This window comes from Podarcis tiliguerta (genome assembly GCF_965153285.1).
Source record: "Podarcis tiliguerta genome assembly, chromosome: 1".
In the NCBI taxonomy this organism is placed as follows: Eukaryota; Metazoa; Chordata; class Lepidosauria; order Squamata; family Lacertidae; genus Podarcis; species Podarcis tiliguerta.
Window position 1 is genome coordinate 68330848 of NC_139534.1, and position 23279 is coordinate 68354126.

The following is a 23279-nucleotide window of genomic DNA, read 5'->3' on the forward strand; positions in this document are numbered from 1 at the left end:
CTACTTAAGCTAGTCCAATGCCAGTTTTATATGGCTGGAAGCTGAACTGTTTCCTAGTAAACCATTACAATTTGGGCTTTGGGTTCAGCTGTGATTCAGACTATTCTGGTTCACAGTTTAAACCAATAAATTCCCCACCCTATCACAAAAAGTATAATGATTATGTTTCTTAGCTGTAGTTTAACTATTGAGGGCACACACTTCAGTAGGTAGTGTTTGATTGTGTGGAATATCTTCTGCCTTTGCTATCTGGAAGGAAAAGGAAAAATGGTGGAATTTCTGGCCTAAGATACAAGCATCAACACCTGAGTGCCCACTCCCTGTAGTAGTGACTTGCCTTGCAGACAACTAGCCATGCCCTGACTTTATATATATATGTTCATGCTGAAGTTGATTCACACACACATCTGTTTTTGTTGGATTTCTAGGTGACAGGGTTTGATAGTGTGGATGATGAATCCAAGCATAGTGACCACATGTTCTCTGACAAGAGCCCCAACCCTGATAACTGGACTAGTGAAAAAAATCCTCCATATAGCTATTACTTGTACTACATGTACATAAACATCATGGTTCTGAACAACCTTAGAAAGTAAGTAGTGACGTTTTATATCCTCTTATCTCTGCATCTTTAGTAGAAAGATATAACATGGAATTTGAAGCATAGCTTAAATCAGACTAACATTGTCAACTTAAATGTAAGTGTTTTTATGATCTCCTTTCTAGAGCTGCCCCTCCCCCCCCCGCTTCTAAGGCTTTTTAAAGACCACCAATTCAGTCCAAAAGGAGGAAATGATTGTGCAAAACAGCACTGTGCAGACTTATCCATCAGGTTAGGATTGTACATGTGTAGTCCTGGGTGGCAGCTTCTGTAACAGGGCTGATCATCTGTGGGCCAGAAGAAAAGGTTGAATCCAGCTCTTCTGTCCCTGCTCCTGCCATCTAGGCAGAAAATCAGTACTATTGAAGAAACTAACCAGAACTGCACATTCACAGCCCTAGTGTCAGACTTTGCAGTCTGAGGAAGTATGAAAAGAGCATATTTTTGTATCTGTAGCGTCTCTTGTTGGCTAGGGATGAAAAGTGTTTTTTAAGAGACCGGTAGGCAGTCTCATAGACCAGGAGCAGCTAACTTGAGGCCTGTAGGCTGGCCCATATCTGGCCCACCAAATAGGTTTTTTTGCAGCCCCCAAGACCTGTCCATACTTGTACTCCTTTTCTTTAAAAAAAAAAGTAAAATAGAGTGCTTGTTTTTTAAAAGTATTGACTTCTGCTTTGTGCCCCCACTGCAATACTGTGATTTCAAAAGGCTTTTCCTGCCCTCACTGTGAGCCTAATACACCCACACCCACAAACACCCCAAAAACCCCACATTACTAACCAATCTTGTGGGTCCATCAGCCTGGAAAAGGTTAACCCCCTCTGTTGTAGATTCATCAACTGCCTAACATACACACACAGAGACACTTTTTCAATCTTATGGTTTCTGGATCAAACACACTTTGTAAGGTTTTGTTGCACTTCAGGCAGCATCTGGAGAGCATCTGAACCAGCTTTCAGTAGATTATAGAAGTAATCAGTACTTCTTCATTAGATGTGTGCCAAAAAACATCACTGACACCTATAAAGTAGTGTCCATAGCATCATTAGTGATCCTCTTTGTCTTGCCAGGATTAGTTTTGTATATTGGCACAGTGAGATATGTGTAGCATGTTCCCTGTTTTTGCATGTGCTTTCATCCACCCTTTAAAAAAGAATAATGCAAAGCAACCTGTATTTCCAAGAAAAGAAATCCCCCACCATTTCAATAACATTTTATATTTTAAATTAATTTAGTCTTGAACATTTTTTGCTTGAGAACATTGTCTTTTAAAAAAACACAAAAAAACCTATAGGAGTGAAATTGACTACACTGGAACTTGCTTGCTGTCCAGTCTTGTGATTTAACTACTTCTTCGGGTTGGTTTGTTTTTGGTATGGGAATGAAGGAAACTGCTGCAGTTAATAAATATGATGAAATTGGTGAACTCACAGACATGCATCTTCCCTGCCTTTTGTTTGTTTTCAAGCTGATGCCATTATTATTATTATTATTATTATTATTATTATTATTATTATTATTATTCCACCCATCTGACTGGGTTGCCTCAGCCACTCTGGGTGGCTTCCAACAAAATATTAAAAACATAAGAAACCTTGAACATTAAAAACCTCCCTGTACAGTGCTGCCTTCAGATGTGTTCTAAAAGTCAGATACTTGTTTATTTCCCTGACATCTGATGGGACGGCGTTCCACAGGGAGGGCGCCACTACCGAGAAGGCCCTCTGTAACTTTAATTTCTTGTGGTGAGGGAACCAACAGAAGGCCATCGGAGCTGGATCTCAGTGTCCAGGCTGAACGCTGAGGGTGAAGAAGCTTCTTCAGGTATACAGGGCTTGAGGCCACTTAGGGCTTTAAAGGTTAGCACCAACACTTTGAATTGAGCTTGGAAATGTACTGGGAGCCATTGTAGATCATTTAGGACTGGTGTTATATGGTCCCAGCAGCTGCTCCCAATCACCAGTCTGTCAGCCGCATTCTGGATTAGTTGTAATGCTAAGGGAAAAGTTGCCTCTGTTATTCCACAGAAACTACAATTGGCCCACAGTTTAGTTACCCTGTGGCCTGAAATGAGTCCTTTGGGCTGCAATCGTAAACACACATAACGGGGAGGAAGCCTTACTGAGCACAGTAAAGCAGGGCTGGCCCAATACTTTTTGCTGCCTGAAGCAGAGAAGCAAATGGCACTTTCCCATCCCTAGTCAAGATGTATCATGGCCAAGACCAGCCAAATTATTTTTGTCACTTGAGGTGGAAAACCCCACAAGCACCTCTTGCCCTTCAATGACAGTAAAAAGATAAATTCAGTAAGTAATAGTTAGCTGCCAAAATAATAATAATTAGCCCTTAGTTTTGTCTTAATGGTGGGACTGGCCGTAATGGTGGGATTGTTTATCACCTTAGGCCTCACTTCATTCATGGTCTCAGGTGAAGTTTGCTTGCTAATGTAACAGATGTTGTGAGCTTGAATAATACAAGTTATTTTATAATTACTTGGGAATTAGTTACAAAGTGTGAGTGCATGGTGACAATTTTTAAAAATTTGGTTTATTTTAAATTTCTGTAGGGAAAGAGGCATGAGCACCTTCCTGTTTCGGCCTCATTGTGGAGAAGCTGGATCGATCACTCACCTGGTGTCAGCCTTTCTTACTGCAGACAACATTTCCCATGGATTACTGCTGAAGAAGGTACAGCCCTTTGCAATTCATCTAGTATAAAATATAACCATATAGGGTTAGAACGTTAGAATGTCAGCAAATATGAAAGATGTCATCTATAATTTTTTAAAACAATTGTCCACTGGGTGGCAGACTTGAGACAATACAATTCTAATATCCACAGTTTAGAAACCTTCACCAGAGCTTTCCAAACTGTGACATGGTAGTGTGTGCGTGAACACTCCCTGCACTCCTCCAGGCACTGGAAAGGGGTTAGTTTAACCTCGTTTTTCTAGCAAAACTGAATTACTGTGTCGCGAAATGATGCATGTCTAAAAAGTGTGTCACCAACATGAAAAGTTTGGAAACCTCTGCCTTAGATGTTGTTAGAAAAACAAAACTGTGTGCCCTTCTGTGAGAGCAGTTAAGTATGCCATTGTTGTTCTATTGTTGGGGGATATCTAGATGCCTTTTCCCAAAGGAAGAGCTGCTGTGAGGTTATCCCCAGCATTCATGCAGCAGTTCTGTTTCTCATTCTTTCTGAATCCACCTATGCTTTATTATGCCTGTTCTCACTGCCTTCTTGGAGCTCAGGTCATTTCTCAAAATACAGACTCTGTAACAAGGAAAATGTAGTTTTGGTTACATATACAAAATCACACTTTGGTCACTGAACGTGGGGCTGTCATTTGGTCAAAGATTTGAGGTTTTGCATTGCAGAATCCTGGCTTTTAAGGGGCTGGGTTGTTCTAAATTCACAGTTCATTTGTTACAAACAGAATGCATTTATATTTAACACTTCAGTTCATGGTAAATCATTGGTTTAATATCCCATGCATTTATTTATTTTTTTAATTGCTAATAAACTTTATTTAAACAGATAATTGTAAAGTACACAAAATAATAGTACAAAAGCAGCCGTCACAATACTAGGAAGAAAAGGAAGGGTTAAAATGTTCCCAAGTTTAATGATTGAAGTCAAGCGTTTTCCATTTCCTCTGACTGAATATCTCCTTTCCTGTTATCTTTCTGTACCAATGAATAATGGCTCTCTCTGTTATTTTTGTCCAGAGTCCAGTTCTCCAGTATCTTTTTTATCTTGCACAAATCCCCATTGCCATGTCCCCTCTTAGCAACAACAGCCTATTCCTGGAGTATTCAAAAAACCCACTCCGAGAATTTCTACACAAGGGACTCCATGTTTCTCTGTCTACAGATGACCCAATGCAGTTCCACTATACAAAAGTAAGTAATTTTGGAAGTTCACTGCATTTCAAAATGAATTAATATAAATCCCCCCCCCATCAACCCAAGAAGTAGCCCAGTCAAATGTATGTTTACGTGGAAGAAAGTCCTTCTGCATTCCATGAGCATAGGGTTACAGCCATGATATAATATTCAACTCCTACTCAGGGTAGAATCATGACCATTAATGAACCTAAGCTAGTCATGTTTACTAACTTCAGTGGGTCTACTCTTGAGTTGGACTGGCATTTAATATCATTCATAGTCGGTTCCAGAACAATCCTATGTTAGCTGTGTGTGTGAGAGAGAGAAATACTATCATTTCCTAAGGCCTGTTGGATTGCTGAAGCCAGGAGGACAGTTTTTCTTACTTTCCCCTCCTCTCAGTAGGAGGGAGTTAACTATGTCAGTCCCAGGACTTTGCATAGTTGAGGGTTCTTTTTGATGGGATGCCAAGGGAACAAGGGAGCTTAGAATCCTGCAGGTCCTCAACCACGCATTTCTAATGACTCCTCACCTGGCTCTTGTCTGGCTTTCCGTTTGATTCCTTACTTTGTGCTTAAATCCTAAATCTTGAATACATAAACATATATATTGTCTGTCTCCAGCCATACCTTCCTAAGAACTACAACTCAGTTGGCAATGATGTCTGCAGTTCTCAGCAATTAGCTCACCACTTGAGATGGTCCAATAACCATTGGACAGTTGTCTTAACTGAACTTATTTACAAGTATACAAGTGTGTTTACATAGCTAGTAAATAATTATGTTTTATGTTTGAAGGAAGCACTGATGGAGGAATATGCCATAGCAGCTCAAGTGTGGAAACTGAGCACTTGTGACTTGTGTGAATTAGCAAGGAACAGTGTACTACAAAGTGGTTTGTCGCATAAGGTAAATTCCGTGCGCTGCAGGAAGTTCTGTTTTGTATGTGCTGCTGTTTGTGTGACACGTCAAGTTAGAATCTGAGTGCAGCTGGAAGCCTGATCAGAATGGGGACTGCAGTCATGCTATATTAAACATGTGGATGCATATTTATCATCTGATAGGATAGTCTGAAAGTTGAAAGGGAAGCCAGTGGCTGAATATCCTGACTGGGTTATTGACAGAGGGAAAAATTGCGTGATTGACTGCCCAGAGTTAGAGAGTGAATGGAGGCCAAGGTATATAACAAAATGGTTACTACATGGTGGCCTTATGAAATGGCTCCCATGGAATTGTCTTAAATCCATTTTGTGTAGGAACGCATTACAAGGACCAGAGAAATTATTCTCTTACCTCCGTAAATCCCCCCTGTGCAGTGATATGGAATCATCCCAGATCCATGTGTTTAGGCACTATGCAACATGTACAAGGAAGCTGCTACTGGAAGCTATTCAAAGCAGCCTCCAGATGTCAGCCATTTTGAGTCAACAATCCCTCAGATTATGGCATTATAGCTGAAGTCTGTATTACTGCCATCTACCTTCTCATCGCCCTCAGCTGCTGTTTCTTTTTTGGCAGTTTTTTCCTCTGCCAGAATAAATGCTGCTGCTGAGATGACTCCCTCCATGGTGTGGGTGGTTAACATGTTGCCCTCCAGATGTTGCTGGACTTAAACTTCATCAGGTCAGCCAGCATGGCCAACACTTAGGTGTGATTAGAGTTGTAATCTAACAGCATCTAGGAGCAACCACTGGTCTCTGGTCTCTTTCTTGCTTTTGCTGGGTAGGAGAGACATCTATTGTCCCACCCAAGCCCTAATGGTTTTTTTTAAAAGGAAAAAAAAAGCATTTCCTTTAAAATTCAAAGCAACTTTAAGTCGATTATCATCTTTAAACGTTGTTTCATCCTTAGGAAAAACAGAAGTGCATAGGGATAAACTATTCCTGTGAAGGGCCTGAAGGAAATGACATTCGAAAGACTAATGTTGCACAGATTCGGATGGCTTACAGATATGAGAACCTATGCAACGAGCTGAGTTTCCTAGCTGATGCCATGAAGACAGAAGAGATTACTGCACTGTCAAAATAGCCACGGTATCGTGCAAAGGACAGAAGCCTGTGAACATAAAAGAGGACATGAGCAACTGCAGGGGGGAGAACTGCCTGGTGATCAGGAGTCTTACGTTGCGTCAGACTTGGCTGCCAAGTCCAGTTTCTGTAAGCATAGTTAGGGCTGCTGTACATACTCAGATGCAGGGTCTGAATCTTCTTTATGCTGCAATTAACGTTTTAAAGTGCACTCCAAATCTAGGCATAATATTTATAGTGTTTGCATCTGGGATACGTGAGTGTCTGCTTTGAGACAAGCAACATGCTGCAGCTTCTGGTAGCACACATGCACCTCTTTTGCCATGCTTAGCTAGCAGTAGGCAAGGATCTATGGCACTTTAATCTCTAGTTTGTGTACACTCTTTGATCTGTATTGCAATGAATGTAGGGAAGAAAAAGAATATGACCAAAGAGCTGCATGTTTTTCCTGGTTGCACATGATAGGAAAACCTATTCGCCACTTTTACTTTTGTCTACATTTTGTCTGTCTATACCCAACAAAAAAACCACAATAAATCGTAGGTGTGGCCATTGCTCTTGTAGTTTCATTAAATCTTTTAAATTGTCCTTTGGTGACTAGCAACATCAGTCATAAATGTTTATGCTGATTTACCATTATGTTTTCTTATGGTATACTGGCATAGGGTCTGAAACTTATAGAGCAGTCCTATGTATGTCTACTCAGAAGTCTTCTCTCCCTTGGCTGTCCAGCATTGTTCAAATCTGTCAGTCCCTAAAACGTAACCCCCACGTAAATTGCGGGCTTACTGTATTAAGAAATTAAGAGTATGTGCAGAAAAGTCTGCATTTAAAACTTCCCTTAAGGCTGCTATACACAGGGTCACATGGTGTGTACCAGTTGTGCTAACTAGGAAATTATATAAGATTTCTTAGTTTTGATTAAAGGTTTATGGTTGTTTTACATTCTAGTGAAACAGAATGGCTGCTATGGTACTAAAACAGTGTCACAGCACCTTGTTGCACTGAGGAAGCTATTTTCATACCCGTCATAAGGCTTGGGTGGAAATGTATGTGATTACTTTAAACAAAGAACTACTAAATATTTTAAAGTATTAGGTTTCGTTCTCCAACGTAAAACACTATCTTGAGCATCTTCTCACAAATCCATGGAGTAGGTTAAGTATAGGGAGAGCTTGTTCCCCCTCCCTCACCTGTTATCTTTAGACTGACATGCCTACTCTGTGCACTAGGTAACTTAAGCAGAAATCCTAAACATGAGTCCTACTGAGCTTAAGCATTTATTCTTGAGTAAGCGGGCCTAAGAATTTGTGGAAAGTTCACACTTTTGAATTATTTTTATGGTTATGGAATGTCCTACCCTTGAACAAGCATTTTGAACAACCAAGGACAAGCATGTTCTTGAAAGATCTTCATTATAGCTAGTATACAGTATTAAGCAGATGTTTATGAATTGTTTCCCAGCTGGAACCTCTGTATTCTAGAAGGCTAAGATAAACAGGGTCTCAGAACCCTTCCATTGCTAGATTTAATTTTCCAGAAGAGCCAAAATGAAGATTATATTTACTTGTAATCCATAAAAATGGTGGTGAAAGAATGTGACAAATACTACCCTAATTTAATTTTATCCCTGAGGACCTACAGTAACACTTTGGAACTAAAGGAAGCAATCTATCACACCCATAGCCACTTTTGCTGACTTTTTATTTACCACAGCACCTATGTTCCAGTGTAAACCCCTGCATTCAGGGACCTGATGCCTAAGAAGACAACTAATTTATTGAAATAAACACAACAGTTTTCTCTATAAGAAACGGTTCTCTTCTGAGGTCTGGTGGCAGGATTTTCAAGTATTGCACAAAGCTGAAGGAGACGGAAGTGTTTATTGCACAATATTCACAACAATATAATACACTGGAAAGTTTAATAGCTATTAACACTCTTTATCAAACCCTTAAGAAATATTCACATTAATGCAAAACAGGGAAGTAATGCATTTTTTTCTTGAGCTACACATAATTCAACTTTTGCTGAAAATTCACTCTTTAAAAAAGTCATAGTTCTAAAACTATTCAACATTATTAAATTGACAAATCAAGTTTTCTTCCAATATTGAATTATATTACAGTTTTAAACATAAATGGTGTTTTTGGTGGTAACACATACTGGGTGAAATCCAATGTACAGCAAGGATTTCTTGCTTGCATAATGGACCATTTCCCCCTGTGAGTGCCCTAAATCTGTATGACTGGTTCTCCCAACTGTGCAGCAGATTTGAGGGCACAAGGGGCAGTGGGGTCCCACTGCACAAGCAGAAACCCTTGCACTATTGGGATTACTGCTCATCTGTAAGCTCAAGCAGCTTTGTAATTTTGCCATGTGCAGGGTGTCTGTCAAGAGCACATGGGAAAGCTGCATCTTTCTCCATGGGCTTCGGAGTAAACTCTCATAGCCTTAGAGAGCTGCCAGTCCTTTTAATACTCAGAGACAGGGACAAAACTACAGTGACATGGAGGCAGAAGAGAGGAACAGTAGTGGCACAGAGGAGTAAAGTGGCCTACATTTTAACAAGATACATTTTACAGTACTTCCACCACTGTGTATACTTATTAATTTAAAATGCTATACATATCACACAGTTTACACCTATTTACAAGCTTCAATATTAGTGTTAGAATCAAAAGTACCCCTGCATCTTTACATTATAGACTACATACTCATAGCCTTGTTAGCATTTCAAAACAAGCCAGTTTGTTTTTGTAAGTTTAATCATTAACACACCTCCACTTCTACCATGCTTTCTCTTCCCACCTTGTTTGAACAATCCATTATATGGCTTATGTGGTAGAAATTTAGATATGTTTTGCTACACACACAGCAAGTCACAACAAACCTTTATTTCTGCCTTACTGCTCATGGGAGGGGGCAGGCAAGTTCACAATTAAAACATCAACTTATTGTGACATGCAAATCGGGCCAATTTCAAGCTGCTTGAGTCTGGTATGCAAGGCTTTATCTAGGACTCAATGAACTCTATTCAAATTAGTCCTACTTCAAGTACACTCCCTGAATATAATGAACCTAAGTTAGCTATGTCCATTAACTTCACTGCATCTACTCTGAGTAGGACTAGCATTGAATATTACCCTAACGTTTAAAAAAATCAAAGTATAAGTCATATTAACAACAGATAAGATAATCTTCACTAAAGAAGGAAGACTTAAGAGCTTACTAGGTTTAAAACGCTTGCTGTTAAAACATTAGGCACTTCTGCCAATTCCTAATACTTTGGACAAGGGTGGGGAAAATTAACATGATCACTTTTACAATCAACAAAAAAATCCCCAAACCCTTCAATGCTCACTATGATTTTAAATCCATTGAAGTTCATCAATTAGCAGTGAGAACCATTTCCAAGAAAATTATATCAGGATTACAACCTAACACTGGAGTTCAAAGTCAAAGATGTCACTGAATTCAGTAGTCTAATTTGCTGTCTAATTTCTGATTTTGGCAAGTCATTATAGATGGGGGAAACAACTTGAGCCATATTGTAATTGTCTAGATTGAACTTGATGGCTTCAAACAAGCCAGAAATATCTGTCATCTTCTGTAATGCAAAGTTCAGATATATTCTACAAGTCTTTAACCAGTATTTTAAACCTGCAAGTAACTTGAAGTATCTGCAAAACTTTAGCATAATCTCAAACAGCAGTGTTACAATTCACACATTTCCAGCAATCCCAGATGTGCAGCAGGTAAGGGTAGAGCGTGGCCAAAAGGGTATTTGCAGACATTGCCAATCATGCTGCCTGCAAAACCCCTTTCAAAGTGCAGGGCAAGACAGCATTTGACAGTGGCTTCTGTGAACATTTTCAGAAGCTCAACTCCAAGTCTTATCTTGCCCTGTTCTTTGAAGGAGGCTTCTGTAGACCCCTATGGGCAAAAATGTCACTAGACATCGTGACATTAGTCAACTGACAGGTGTGCATCTCTAGCCACTGGCCACCTGCCAAACTCCTGCACAAGGTGGGGGCATTAACAACCTGGACCACAAGGCTAGAAAGGTTCCCCATCCCTCCTCTAAGTTGTCATTTTCCATAATGCCTCCATACAGAGTTCCTCCAGGATGCTGTTAGAAATGTAAAATGGTTGCTTGCAGCCATCTGCCACTAACAAAGTAATCTGAGGGCCCAAAAGAAGATAATCTGCTGAGTGCCACCCTTAAACCTGGATCCAGTCCTGGTACCAATACTCCTGAGAACAAGTAGTACAGGCTTCATGGTTACAGATTCCATAAGACATTAAAGCAAAGCAATTGTGGTCAAAGAACACATTCCTTCTTGTTACAGTAAAGCATATTGCACCTGTAGAAAGGAGTCTAGCACCATCTATTTACCTCAGATCACCATCTTTTTTTTTTTTTACGGTTATAATGGTGATTTAACAATGGAAGTCTAGAAAAGCTTGAAAGCCAGATGCTACGTTGCGTGATCAGAAACTTTGGGTCGTCTGTGATCAGCAAAGGTATGAACACATTTATTCCTGAATGCAAGCAGCTCTGACTTGGTGAACCTGGGAAGTTTTTTGAAGTTATTTGATGTTGACTAGACAACTCATTCTCCCTGAACAAGAATGCAAAAGCCATTTTATCAAAATTGTGTGCCATCAGAAAATTTTGACTCAAAACAGCATGCTACAATTAGTGGTGATTTAAGGAAGCATTTGTCAATACTAAGCAAGCCACAAGGGGCCAGTAGATGTTACTGAAATGTAAATGTGGGACAAATTCCTATTCATGTAAGCAGGCAGGCATGAGCCATACACACATACTTGCATAAAGAAGGATTGCTTCTGAGTGTTAGAACAACAGGCCCTCAGCAACTTCCCACATTCTTCTGGACCATCTATATTGAAATTCAGTTTCAACAAATGATCACAGAAGAGCTTATACTAGAACTCAAATATTAGCTATTCCAGTGTCTCATAGAAAGTAGGAAAACTCTTAACATATCTTTCTGCAGGTGCTACGTGCAGAGAAATTATTGATGAGCATTTAAAAGTATAAACGTGTACAACTGGCTCATAGACAAATGGTCACTTTTAAAGACCTACGACTTTTATAGAAAGCAATACAATGAGGAAATGAAACAATAAATGAAATCTTTTAAGATTTCAAGGCAATGGGCTTTGTTCCTGTCAGGGTCTGTGAGGCTGGCCTGCCTCATCTACCATGTTGAGTATGTAGGTAGCAATATCTTCTTCTGTAGGTGCATCTGATACCACCCAAGAATCATTGGCTGCAGTCACCTGCAGACGACATATAGGGCAATTCCTGTGGTGACCACTCCTGTGTAACAAGCCAGAAGAAAAAAGTCAGTATCACACAGTTTAAGAAGTATTAATAATACCCATTGCTACCTTTGCTTATAAGTTAGAATGGAACATTTCAGGCATGACTAGAGAAGATTTACTGCAGCATGTTAGAACTACCATAGAAGAGAAATATCCAAACAATCCTCAATACATGATTAGCATGCCTTTTCTTGAAATCCACCAAGGAACAGTACCCCTATAACTGATTATATTCTGTTGCTTTTATCATTGGGAATTTCCCCAAATAGGATCTTCTCCAATTATTAATCCAAAGCCAACCTTTCTGTAATTTAAAACCATTACTTCTTCTATAATCAGTGCTTAGGGTACACAAAGTCAATCTATACACCCTTAACTTCCTTTTTTCCTGTCCCCCCCTCCCTTTTCCTCTTATGACCTCCCTTTGAAATCTTTCAATTCAAAGGGCAGCATTGTGGATTCCTCCCAATTTGTGAACATCCTGAAGCTGTTGTGTCAAAACTGAACAATGTTCTTGCAGGAGGTATTTAGCAGTGTCAAGTAGACTGGTAACATCTCCTTCCAGAGTGAAATAAAAAAAATCCCTGGTAAAACAACAGAGTGCTGTGGTATGAAAGAATAATGCTGTTTAATGTTCATATTGGAAATCACTAATGCCCAAATGTTAACAGAGTTCCGTGAATGTTTTTATTAAAATTTTATTCCAATGGGGCCCTCTAGAGATTCCTGAGATTCCATTCAGTTTTCAAATGGAACTGGCAGCCCTGTTTATCTTCGGAATCTAGACAGACTAGAACATGAGACATTAGTTATTTAAAAAAGTCACAAGATTTTAGGTTTTAAATCCTGAAACCAGATTACATAAACCATTTTGTCTAGTTGACTATTTGCTCAAGCCTAGTTTGGAATAGAGTCAAGCTGCATCTGCTTTGCAACACAGGTGGCTACTACCTTAAGTGCAGAAGCTATCTTCCCTGCTGCAATTCTATTAAAGACATATCATTTTTTGGATACTTAGAAGCTGTTTCCTACACAAAGCATCATTAGTTAAAGGTATATAGGTATAATGTGCTGTAATAATTTCAAAGGGTTGTATTCAATCTTAGTCATACTCAAAAGTATGAAAGGAATGGACTTGACTAACTTAATTTCAATGGGTCTATTCTGAGTAGAGTTTATACAGATACAAACCACAGTTCAAAATACCTTCAAGCCTTCATTTTTAAGGTTCTGAAGTAACTCCATACTCAAAACAGAGCAAAAGCTCCAGTTTGAAACAGTTTCTCCATTATCTGAACACTGTCAACATTGAGAGTCAAAACTGTGCAAAAGCACAAACTGACAATGCACACATTTCTGCTCTGCCCTTCCCCCATGCACTGGTCTGATTGTGGGGGCAGAGCTCCATCGTGTAATTAGGACTCACGCTGGCTTCAGCTAGTGCAACTGTTTAGTTGAATTCAGTCCTTTGTTTTAAATATATATATGCAGACGGATGCTGACATGAACAGCAATTTGATTTGACATTAGCAACTTGCCAGGTATTTGTCCTGAAGGGTTTATCTTTTAAGAGATTAAACAGGGAATGCCCAACAAAGGAACACATTTTCTTGCCAAAATCCAGTTCGCTTGTTGCTCCCACATAACACATCCCTTACCTCATGCTATCTACCAAAATCAATGGTTTCTATTCTTGTTGTTACAAGACAAAGCTAGTGATGTGTTATTTCAGTGCCTTTCAGCAAATTTATTCTAGGGAAAGTGGTCAAATTTTACAGGACTGCTTCACAGAATAATGCAATCAGAGCCTGTGTCACAAACTTACCATTTATCAATGCATTTCTGACAAAAGCTGTGAGCACATGGCAAGATCAGATCAGCTCGTCCGTCCATGCAGATGCAACATTCTTCCTCATCAGTCAGCTGTTTCACCCTACAATACAGATAAAACTATTATTCCCAATCATAGCAATTAGAAGTGGGATAAATTTATATTTTGGCATTGCTCAGCATGTTTCTTCTGTATAAACCCTTATTTTTGTTGTGCATGTTTGTATTTCATAATATGGTGTCCAGCTCATGGGTGGCTATGCCACGTAATATCTACTGCATTACATTTAGGTTTTCTAGCCTATCTCAACTGGTCTGAACCAGCAATCTCCTGTTGCATACAAAACAGCTGCTCTCTATAAACAAATCCAATATAAAACCAATACATATAAAGCCACTAGCTTCCGGAGCACAATTATAGAGAAAAGAACTTTCTCAAAGGGAGGTATATCTCACGCTCCTCTTTAATGGCCTTCCATAAACTATCCAAACCAATCTTTGTAAACGCAGCTTTTGGCTTCTAGATAGTTGTTTCACTGAAATAGTTTTATGTTTCTGCTTGTTTGGAATAATCTTTATTGCTGGTACATTGTTATTGCTTTTCTACAGTTGTTTTTAGTTTTAATGTTTTTATAACTGATGTTATATGGTTTTGTTTTATGGTTATATGGTTTGATTTTGCAGTTAGTCGCGTTGAGCAAGGTACCAATGTTTTAAATAAATAATAAATCAGCATAATATATGCTGAGGGTTAAAAATCAGAGCATATCGCCCAGAAAGGGTGGATTCAATGCTTTTCCACATTTGTAAGTGGGCTCAATTCATGTGGGTAGCCACCTTTGATCTTTGTGCATTTCTGCATATATACATGCATAGCTATTGGTTCTACTTCATCTGAACACAGGAAAATGTGTTCTGTCTGGTTCCAGCAGCTTCCATGCAGAGCACTATCAGGCCTGTCTTTCTGGATAGGGGACAAAATGTTTGCAAGATGCAAGTTGGCCAAAGCACTCCCATTAAACAGTATTAGCACTAGTAGTTATATGCATCATTTAAATGCAGAGACAGATAAAATCATAATTCTCCCCACTAAGAATAAAGAGAATGTCTAGACAACGGTCAATGCTGGGGTTTGCTTCACTACTGGTATAGTTTTATTGCTGCAGCTCTGAACACAAAATAAAGCTAACGTGTGCATGAAAACACAGGACAAACAGCATTATTATAGCATGCACACAAGATATTATGATATTCCTCTGCCCAGAAGAAAACATTTTCCTACAGCAGTCAAGTTCTTGGCACCCTATTTTTGTTGCATGAGATCAAGAAATTCATTTTACGTCCTTGAATCTATTCCCACTTTTTGTGTTCTCTGTATTTATTTTTCTATGATCACATGTCAACTGCTGTTTTCCATTTGAATATTTGATCTAAATATCAGGTATTTTTCATCCTCCAAGATATGTCTGCACACGAAACTCACAGCCACTAAAGTAAATCACTGCTGCAGAAATGTACACCCAGGGTTAGAATCAATACTATATTTTCATATTTTCCATTGTTGAGGAATTTTATTTATGTAGCAGTTCTCTTCTCAAAACAAGAATCCCTCTATATTGCTCCTAATTAAAAAGATGTTTTATTTACATTTGCCATAAACACCACTAGGCATTAAAACTACCTTAAACAGCTAGCCATCCCTCAGGACTAGCAAACACTCATCACTTTGAATATCTAAAACAAAATAGGCACAGATTCCAGTAACTTGCTGTCCACTCATTAGAAAACAGGCTACCATTTATGAACTAGTTCCCCAAGTCTTCTGGGTTTAAGTTGAAGACCTACCTAAGAAGCAACTTTCACATGCCAAAAAACATAAGCAGCCACAAAGAACAGTTCTGACTGTTGTCAGATTTAAACAATTTTTCTTCAAGTTAGATTAAGAATGCAATGCGCAGCTCTATCCTTGCTACTACTAAAAGTTAAGGTGTAATCCTAGGGCACCCTGGAGAATGTAAGATGATGTGGCCTTCCCTCTCCACAAAGCTCAAGGATTAGTTCCTTGTTCTATACTGGTGGACAACTATGGCATTCAAAGAGACTGCTTTATTCTGAACACCATACAATGAACAAAAGAAACCACCCATATCACATCAAACAAACAAACAAACAAACATAAGAGTTGAAGCAAGAGGAAGTAACAGAATACACGTCTCAAGGAATATGGATTGAAGAATGATTCCTAGGAACATAGAAAGCTGCCTTATCCTGACTCAGACCATTAGTTCATGACAGTGGTTCTCAAGAATTTCAGGAAGGGGTCCTCCCTGGGTTCTGGCTGGAGATGCTGGGGATTGAGCCTGTGACTTGTTGCATTCAAGGCAAGCCCTCTAACACCAAGATACAACCCATCCCCTTTCCAGAATATTTCAGTAAACCTAAGATTCATATGGGCCTATCACTATATGACACTGTTCACTGAAACCAGACCAGGGGTAGCCAGAATAGTGTCCACCACAGCATGCCAGTCCCAGTTAGCATGGACAACAGTCAGGGATGATGGGAGCTGAAGTTCAATAAGATCAGGAGGGTGCCACATTGGCCACCCCTATGTATAAAATAGGGAGGGGGGAAGTGTTTCAAAAAATAGAGTCATGGAGATAGCCAGATGTTGGAAAACCAGTGATAGGCTGAACATTGATTCTTGGTAGAACAGAGTATGGTCAATAGCACTGGCTGAGAAACTAACATGCCAGGTGAGAGCGGCAAAGGGCAAGCACAATCCATATTCCTTTTATAACATATGGCAAATGTTTATTGAATACATAAATTTGTCCAGACTGTGGCAGGAATCCACTCAGCACTCATGGGAAAATGTGGTGTGATCTCTCAGAGTAATCAAATGAAACTTTAACACATAGCATAATAAAAGTATGTCATTTTATAAGGACAGGTTACTTATTGTTTACTGCTGTAACAATTGTTTCATCAAAATTTATCTTCTGTAACATGAAAATAAATAAAAAAACAGTATTATAGGGTTTTTTTTAAAAAAATAGAGTTTTCCCATGTTCCTACTGTTGGCCACTGATTCAATGACAGGGAGTTATTGAGGCCATAGGTGGCCTAGTGCTTCCATTTTATTCAAGCCATTACATTTTGTTTCCAGACAAACACCTTAGATCATCGTAAGTCTGCAACCCAGTTTAAAGCACTGTTTCATACATACTTGAAAAGGAAAAGATTCTGTAATGCTATGTGAAGTAAAAAGTAATTCTGCTCTTTATAGGTAAGAAGCATAGACACACTTAGGGTTCCACTGCTGCCATCGTATTTGTAGTTGTACTCGTCTTTAACAGGAAATATAAGAACATTATGCAACCTGTTCAAGGTAGCATGTGTGCATTTGTTCAAGAGTTCACCTTCAGTAAAAGTGGAAACAGATCATATCCGGAGAAAGACTATGCTTCAAGCAATGTTTCAAAAAGGATAACCAGTTTACATGGCAAATAGATTTGCTTCTGTTGCAAAACAGATGATTTTCATTATACAAGCTCTTTGCAGGAAGAACATGTCTCTATCTCAAGATTATATACAAAATTTGAAACAGGCTCCCAAGTGCTCATTCAATGCAGTACCAACCTACCAATGTATTATTTGCATACAGCTCAAAACAGAAGTTTGTAACTGTAATAGTTAATTAGATGTACTGTCATCCAAGTTGAGATGAAAGACTTACTAGCATAATCATTAAACTTTTATTCTATGCAAATTATTCATATATATATATATATATATATATGAATGAGAGAGAGAGTTTGAATATGTATACATAATGAGCTGAAGAGATTTGTGTGCTCAACTTCAAACATAAATGGATCTCTTAGAATACTGAGATACCTTCCCATCAAAATGCTGGCCTGACAAGATGCAACAGATGACAGATCCTCGGCAGCTCCTTCTGAGGCAATGTTCTGCGAAAGAACACTTGCTGCTTGACTCGTGACATCTTTATAAAGCTGCATGAACTGATATAAGTTCATGATTCTTGACGCTTCGACAACACCACTTGTCTTGTTTATCTAAACATACAGAAAGCAGTCTTACCATTTTTGCTTCAACACCTCACTATCTATGCTCAGCATTCTTTGTTTATAAACGTACACACTCCAACTAGGACATAAACAGAGAGTTCAAAGATGGTACAAAGATCAGAGATTTCTCACACTGTGGGTGGCTTATGAATGCTCACAATGACCCTGTCATTTGAAAGGCCATCCATATAGTTTCCCTTTTAGTGACTTGGGTGAATGACTGTAAAGGTTGCATTAGACAACACAACACTGAGACTTTAAAAGTAGTTACATATGGGACCAAAGTCCAACCAAAATATATTGAGTTCTCAATATATTTTGAGATGAATCAGAGAACTAACAACTTTCACATACTTACAGAGATGTGACTTCCGGGGGTGGGGTGGGGAGAATCTGGATACCTTTTTTCTTAACCCTCCCCGCTCCACCACCGTAGGTTTTTTGTTTTTGAAATGTTTTATTTAGGGGCTGGCGAGACCTGGGGCCACTGCCCCTCTGGCCCTCCCCACATGACACCACTGCCACTGCCTCTTCCTCCTTCCCTCTCAGCTCAGGATTTTGCTGCCTTTTGAGATAGTAAGATTCACACTGTTCATACTGGTTTTGCTGTTTCTGTTCCTTTCCTATGGTGGTTTTATGGGCTCCTACCCCCTTCCTTAGTCTTTCAACTGTTTCCTCTTCTGTAGAGGAGCTGTCCAGTGTGCTGGACTCTTCCAATCCTGCTACTTGTCCTCTTGATCTGGTTCCATCTTGTCTTCTGACTACTTTGTCTCTTTCTTCTGGCTCATTCACTCTAATATACAAACATGCTACAGCTTCTCCTATTCTTAAAAAAAAAAAAATCTACTGATTCTTCTCTTTCTAGTTATTGTCCCATCTCTTTGCTGCCTTTTGCTTCTAAACTCTTGGAGTGTGTTGTCTATTCTTTCTGTCTGGGTTTTCTTTATTTTAGTTTGGTCCTTGATTTTATTCTCTACTCTACTGAGATGACTTATGAAGCATACTAATGACATTCTTGTTGCCAAATCAAAGGGTTTACGTTCCATCTTTATTCTTCTTGATTTTTTTGTGGCCTTTGACATGATTGATTGTACTCTTTTACTGGGTTCCCTTAATGACCTTGGATTTTGTGATGTTGCTCTACTGATTTTATTGTATTGTTTATATTGTTTTAGATCGTATGAGCCCCACCCCCAGTAAAATTTCCTATCTTAAATGCATTCAGAGCCATGTACATAGATGGTGTTATATAAGCAAATGTTAATAATAATAATAATAATAATAATAAAAAAGTTCAGGTATTTGGCCAAGGAATGTAATAAGGGATTCTGCCAAGCATATCCCTCCCGCAAACAAGGCCTTTGCACAATGCAGCCTCTGATGCCTATTGCTTCTTATCTACTTAAGATTTCTCCATCTTATGCAGCATGTGAAAGAAACTGATCTGTTTGGAAACACTCACATCAAATCAAGAAATACATTTACATGTGAAAGGGTAGAAACTTGTAGCAGCTATGGCAAACTTTCAGTTTTTAGAAATCCATGATAAATAGGATGACAAATATGAAGAAACAGAAACTGACAGGGAAGTCTTAGAAAAAGAGACAGATTAAATTTCATGTACTGTTCATTTGAATTTTGTTCCCCCTCACCTCTTTTTATGTTTGCCTGACACTACTGAGGACTGGAGAAGACATAATAATTTTCTGAATATGTAATAATTTGTTTTACTATAATGATGGTTTCTGGGTTTGTTTGTTTTTTTGCCACCTCCTCCTAAGCTGGCAGAACCAAAGAGATACTAGATTCCTTGCAGTTCAGCAGTTTGTAACTCCATTTGTAACAAAAACTTAAAAAATAAATTCAATTTGCAATTATTGTCTGAATAAACAGTGCTTTTAATATACCCAGCATTCTATGGAAACCAAGTTATACACGACGCGTTTTATGTTCCTAAAGTAACAAAGTAACTTTTGATATGTAAAGAGCACTTTAAAAAACAAGTATTGAAAAAGAAATAAATTCAATTTTCCAAAAATATCTGTTCCACCCGCACCAAAGATATAGGAGAAATGCCACCCCCACCCCCCCGCATCAACATTTACAGAAATTTTACCATTCTACAAACTTACCTTAGTACACACTACTCGAACAGCTACCTTCCAGAGAGCAGTGGAGTCTGAACCTGGCTGTACTTCAAATAACAGGTGCTTGTCCTGGCCAGAACCCAACTTGGCAGTTCTGAAATTATTTAACATCCATTTATTTCACAGTATGAAATAAATTTGTAAAGCACAATTCAATCTAGATTAGAAATGAGAACAGCCACTATTCTACGCTTTAATCTAGAGATCCAATTCTAGTACATACACAAGAAACAGACATCCTTGAGGATGTACAACTACCATCTATATTTTAATACACAATAAAATGACGATGTAGCTTTCATAAATCTTCCTCAGCTTGGGATTCCTAAGATAACACATTACCTATGTCTCCTATCTCTCATCCTCATCTGTGCCCCTACAGAGGGCATATATTTTAATGCAATTAAAGAATATGAATATATGGAGCTACCTTACAGATTATTGGTCCATCTAACCCAGTACTGTAAACTGTGATGGCAGCTGCATATATAGTACCTTGCCAAAGAAATTAGTTCTTCTTCCCCCTACACATATGCTGGCTAAAATACTTTATGAACATACACTTCATAAGGTGGGTTGTAGCCAACACTAACTTATACCACTACATTATTGTTAGATACCACAATGTTTTCCCTCTCTGCAACATACTAAAATGGCTATCCATGTGGAATTTTATAAACATGCACATTTCAACGTTAATGTAACTGCTAGACTATATTTTACTCTACAATCAAAGAGACAGAACTATCTAGCACTGAATAGAACATCTGATGTATATCTTTCATTAGGTTTCCCACCACCACCAGAAACAGCTAACACATTCATTTTGGAATACAGGCAACTTCCCATTTGTGCAGGGGTTGCATTTTGGGTCATTGCACATGTCGGTCATTCCACAGCCAAAAATGGCACATGTGTGGGTGGTCAGGCATGTTCCAAATATGAGCAAACAAGGAGTTGCCTGTAGTGTTAAGGAGGATGTTCTTTCAAATACTGAGTCATCTTAAATGCAAAAGAATAAACTGAAAAAGCCTTACGTGTCATTCATTTCAGCTACCCTCCCCAAAAATTCTTCATATGTCAAGAAACCACTTTCTCGAACCAGGGATACATGTTTGACTACTTTTTCTGGCAGCTTATTAATAGCAGAGTGTGTCTGGCTTGAGAGCTGCTGGCCCATGATGATGTTCTTTAGCTCAGCATCCAAGAAGAAAGGCAGATCCACTTATCTGGAGAGTTTCTGATAAACAAATTTAAAAACGTTGTACTGTATTAGTATGAAATAATCAACACTGGATGAAATACTCAAGATTGGGCTTTTCTTTTACTTTTAATAAATTGCTAACAGCTATGCACCAAGATCTGTACAGATACCAAGACCAAAATTGCACAACCACAAGCACTATTGTAACAAGAAGGCAAATTTACTTAGTCCCCTGTGAATATACTTACTATGTGAACAGAAACTGTAATACACAAAATGCAATTACAGTCAACCACAATGCATCTGCTATATTAAAACCTTGTAGACCAAAATGCAGCACCTGCTCATGAATGGCTTGGCTATTCATGTTAAGCCATCCAGAAAATAACAGGGTACAGCAAGGTTTAATAAACTGTTAATCGGAAGAGCATCTAAAAAGTTGAACATGGAACACACTTCCTAAATTATACATGTGGTTTAGAAACTACTACAATTTAAGCTGCAATTTGCCATGTTAGTTTTAAATATATGTATTTTAAATAAGGACTTACTAACATGTACTTTAAGGACTGAGAAATAGTAGTTTAGCTTACAAATTCTTTTAATCACTGCCAAATAGTAAATAGACCAAATGCTTTAATTTCCTAAAACAGATACGCAGGGATACAACAGACTCCTAGGAATACAAGGCAAAATCATAATGAGAATGCCAGATGTAAGAACTGCAAGACCACGGCACACTCTGTAAAAGTCTTATTTACTTTGCAGTTCATTTTTGCAAACTTCTAGAAGTTATATATAGAATAACTGAGATTCATGAGCAACCAAATATCACATGCTCATAATAAATCCAAGGCAAAACTTTTTTTTACCTAACAAAAGTAAAAGGATATTACATCCTATGTACCTATTTTTTACACAAAAACAAACAAGCAGAAAGAAGCTCCTTAAAACAAATGTTTCAACCATTCGCTAACCTGTAATTCTAGAAAAAGGCAATCCTCTCCTCACTATTTCACCACAGTGAGCATGTAAAGAAAAGCATGTTTGATATAACTATTATCAAACTGATCTTTTGTTAAAAACAAGTAATTACAACACTCTTTTGGGTGGCTGAACAGTTATACCAACCCCAGCCTCCTCCTACGTTGACATCACAGGAGAATCCAGCACTTCAAAATAATATGGGACACAAGTGTTTTTGTAAACCGCTTTGAGGTTGTTTGTGTGTCTGTGCGCTTTTTTTTTTTTTTTTTACACAACAAAGCGGTATACATATATATTTGACGAAACAGATAAACAAGTGGCTCAAAGTCCTTTCGAGGTTGGAACGTGCTTGGGTTTTCTGACCCTCGCTTTAGCACAAGAGGTACCGCGAACGGGTATCTGTTGTTGTCAGCCACTTAGGCCCCACAGAGCAGGGCAACAGCTTTACTTTCCAAACTCGGTTTTGAAACAGAGCGTGCTCGTGAGAAAGAGGAGGAGAATCGGAAGACCCGGCCCCAAATCAACAAGAAACCGCAGAGAGCGGCAGGGCAGCCGGACCCCTTGGGGGGCTGGCACCTGCCAAGCTGCGCTCTGGGCTCAGGAGCGAAAGGCAGCCCCGCCGCGCCCCCTTCTCTCCGAGGTCCCAGAGCTCACGGGGCCGCGCCCAGCAGCGCCACACCCACCCGGAGCCCCTCGAGGAGAACCGCCGCCACGACGCCGTCTCTCCTCCCTCCCCGCTCGCGGCCCGAGGCCCCCAAACGCTGCCGGAGGGAAGCGGAGACGGGCGCTCCCGGGCCTCCCAACGCCCGAGGGCGGGGTTTCCTCAGTTCCCGAGCCCGCGCAACGAGGCTTCTGGGCAGGGGCGGCGGGTGGGAAGGGCGGCTCGGGGCGCTGTATCCGCAGCCAAGAAACGGAGGGAGCTCGAGCCTCACCCGCAGCGCCTCGGCATCCTGCTCCTGGTCGCGGGCACCGCCTCCCTCCGGGCGCAGAGGAGGCCTCGCTCCTCTTCTTCTTCGCGGTTACAGCTAGGCGAGCGACGCGAAAGCTCGACATATGGGCCAAACCGGCTCCCGTCGCGTTCGGCTTACGTATCCTCGCGCTCCCCTCGCCCGCTCCCCCGCGCGCCCTCTGCCTGCCGTTGGTTTTTC

General features: G+C 39.5%; 2 protein-coding genes across 6 annotated transcripts in view; one reads left to right on the plus strand and one right to left on the minus strand.

Annotated features, from left to right (window-relative positions):
• AMPD3 (adenosine monophosphate deaminase 3) overlaps nucleotides 1-7069 on the plus strand; it is a 34316-nt gene extending 27247 nt beyond the window's left edge. For all 4 annotated transcript variants that reach the window (XM_083402624.1, XM_083402626.1, XM_083402625.1 and 1 more), the window contains exons 11-15: nucleotides 429-592; nucleotides 3168-3288; nucleotides 4330-4503; nucleotides 5286-5396; nucleotides 6339-7069. In XM_083402624.1, coding sequence (XP_083258750.1) covers nucleotides 429-592; nucleotides 3168-3288; nucleotides 4330-4503; nucleotides 5286-5396; nucleotides 6339-6515 — 747 coding nt within the window. In that variant the 3' untranslated portion in view covers nucleotides 6516-7069. The remainder of the gene's footprint in view (nucleotides 1-428; nucleotides 593-3167; nucleotides 3289-4329; nucleotides 4504-5285; nucleotides 5397-6338) is intronic.
• Nucleotides 7070-8378: 1309 nt separating this feature from the next.
• On the minus strand, nucleotides 8379-23278 carry RNF141 (ring finger protein 141). 2 transcript variants are annotated; one of them, XM_083410907.1, is made up of 6 exons: nucleotides 23064-23278; nucleotides 20978-21180; nucleotides 19926-20034; nucleotides 17600-17781; nucleotides 13695-13802; nucleotides 8379-11864 (listed from the first exon to the last, which is right to left on the minus strand). In XM_083410907.1, exons 2-6 carry the CDS (start codon nucleotides 21118-21120, stop codon nucleotides 11714-11716), a joined length of 693 nt encoding a protein of 230 aa, XP_083267033.1. In that variant the 5' UTR covers nucleotides 21121-21180; nucleotides 23064-23278; the 3' UTR covers nucleotides 8379-11713. The 2 variants fall into 2 exon arrangements, with proteins under 2 accessions (XP_083267033.1, XP_083267034.1); XM_083410908.1 differs by lacking the exon at nucleotides 23064-23278 and adding an exon at nucleotides 22815-22951.
• Nucleotide 23279: the final 1 nt, after the last annotated feature.

Coding starts and splice junctions, on each gene's coding strand:
- RNF141 (XM_083410907.1), bottom strand. CDS start 21,120: ATGGGCCAGCAGCTCTCAAGCCAGACACACTCTGCTATTAATAAGCTG. Junction 20,035..20,977: donor GTAGCTGAAATGAATGACAC/GTAAGGCTTTTT, acceptor AAATAATTTCAG/AACTGCCAAGTTGGGTTCTG. Junction 17,782..19,925: donor TTCGAGTAGTGTGTACTAAG/GTAAGTTTGTAG, acceptor CTGTATGTTTAG/ATAAACAAGACAAGTGGTGT.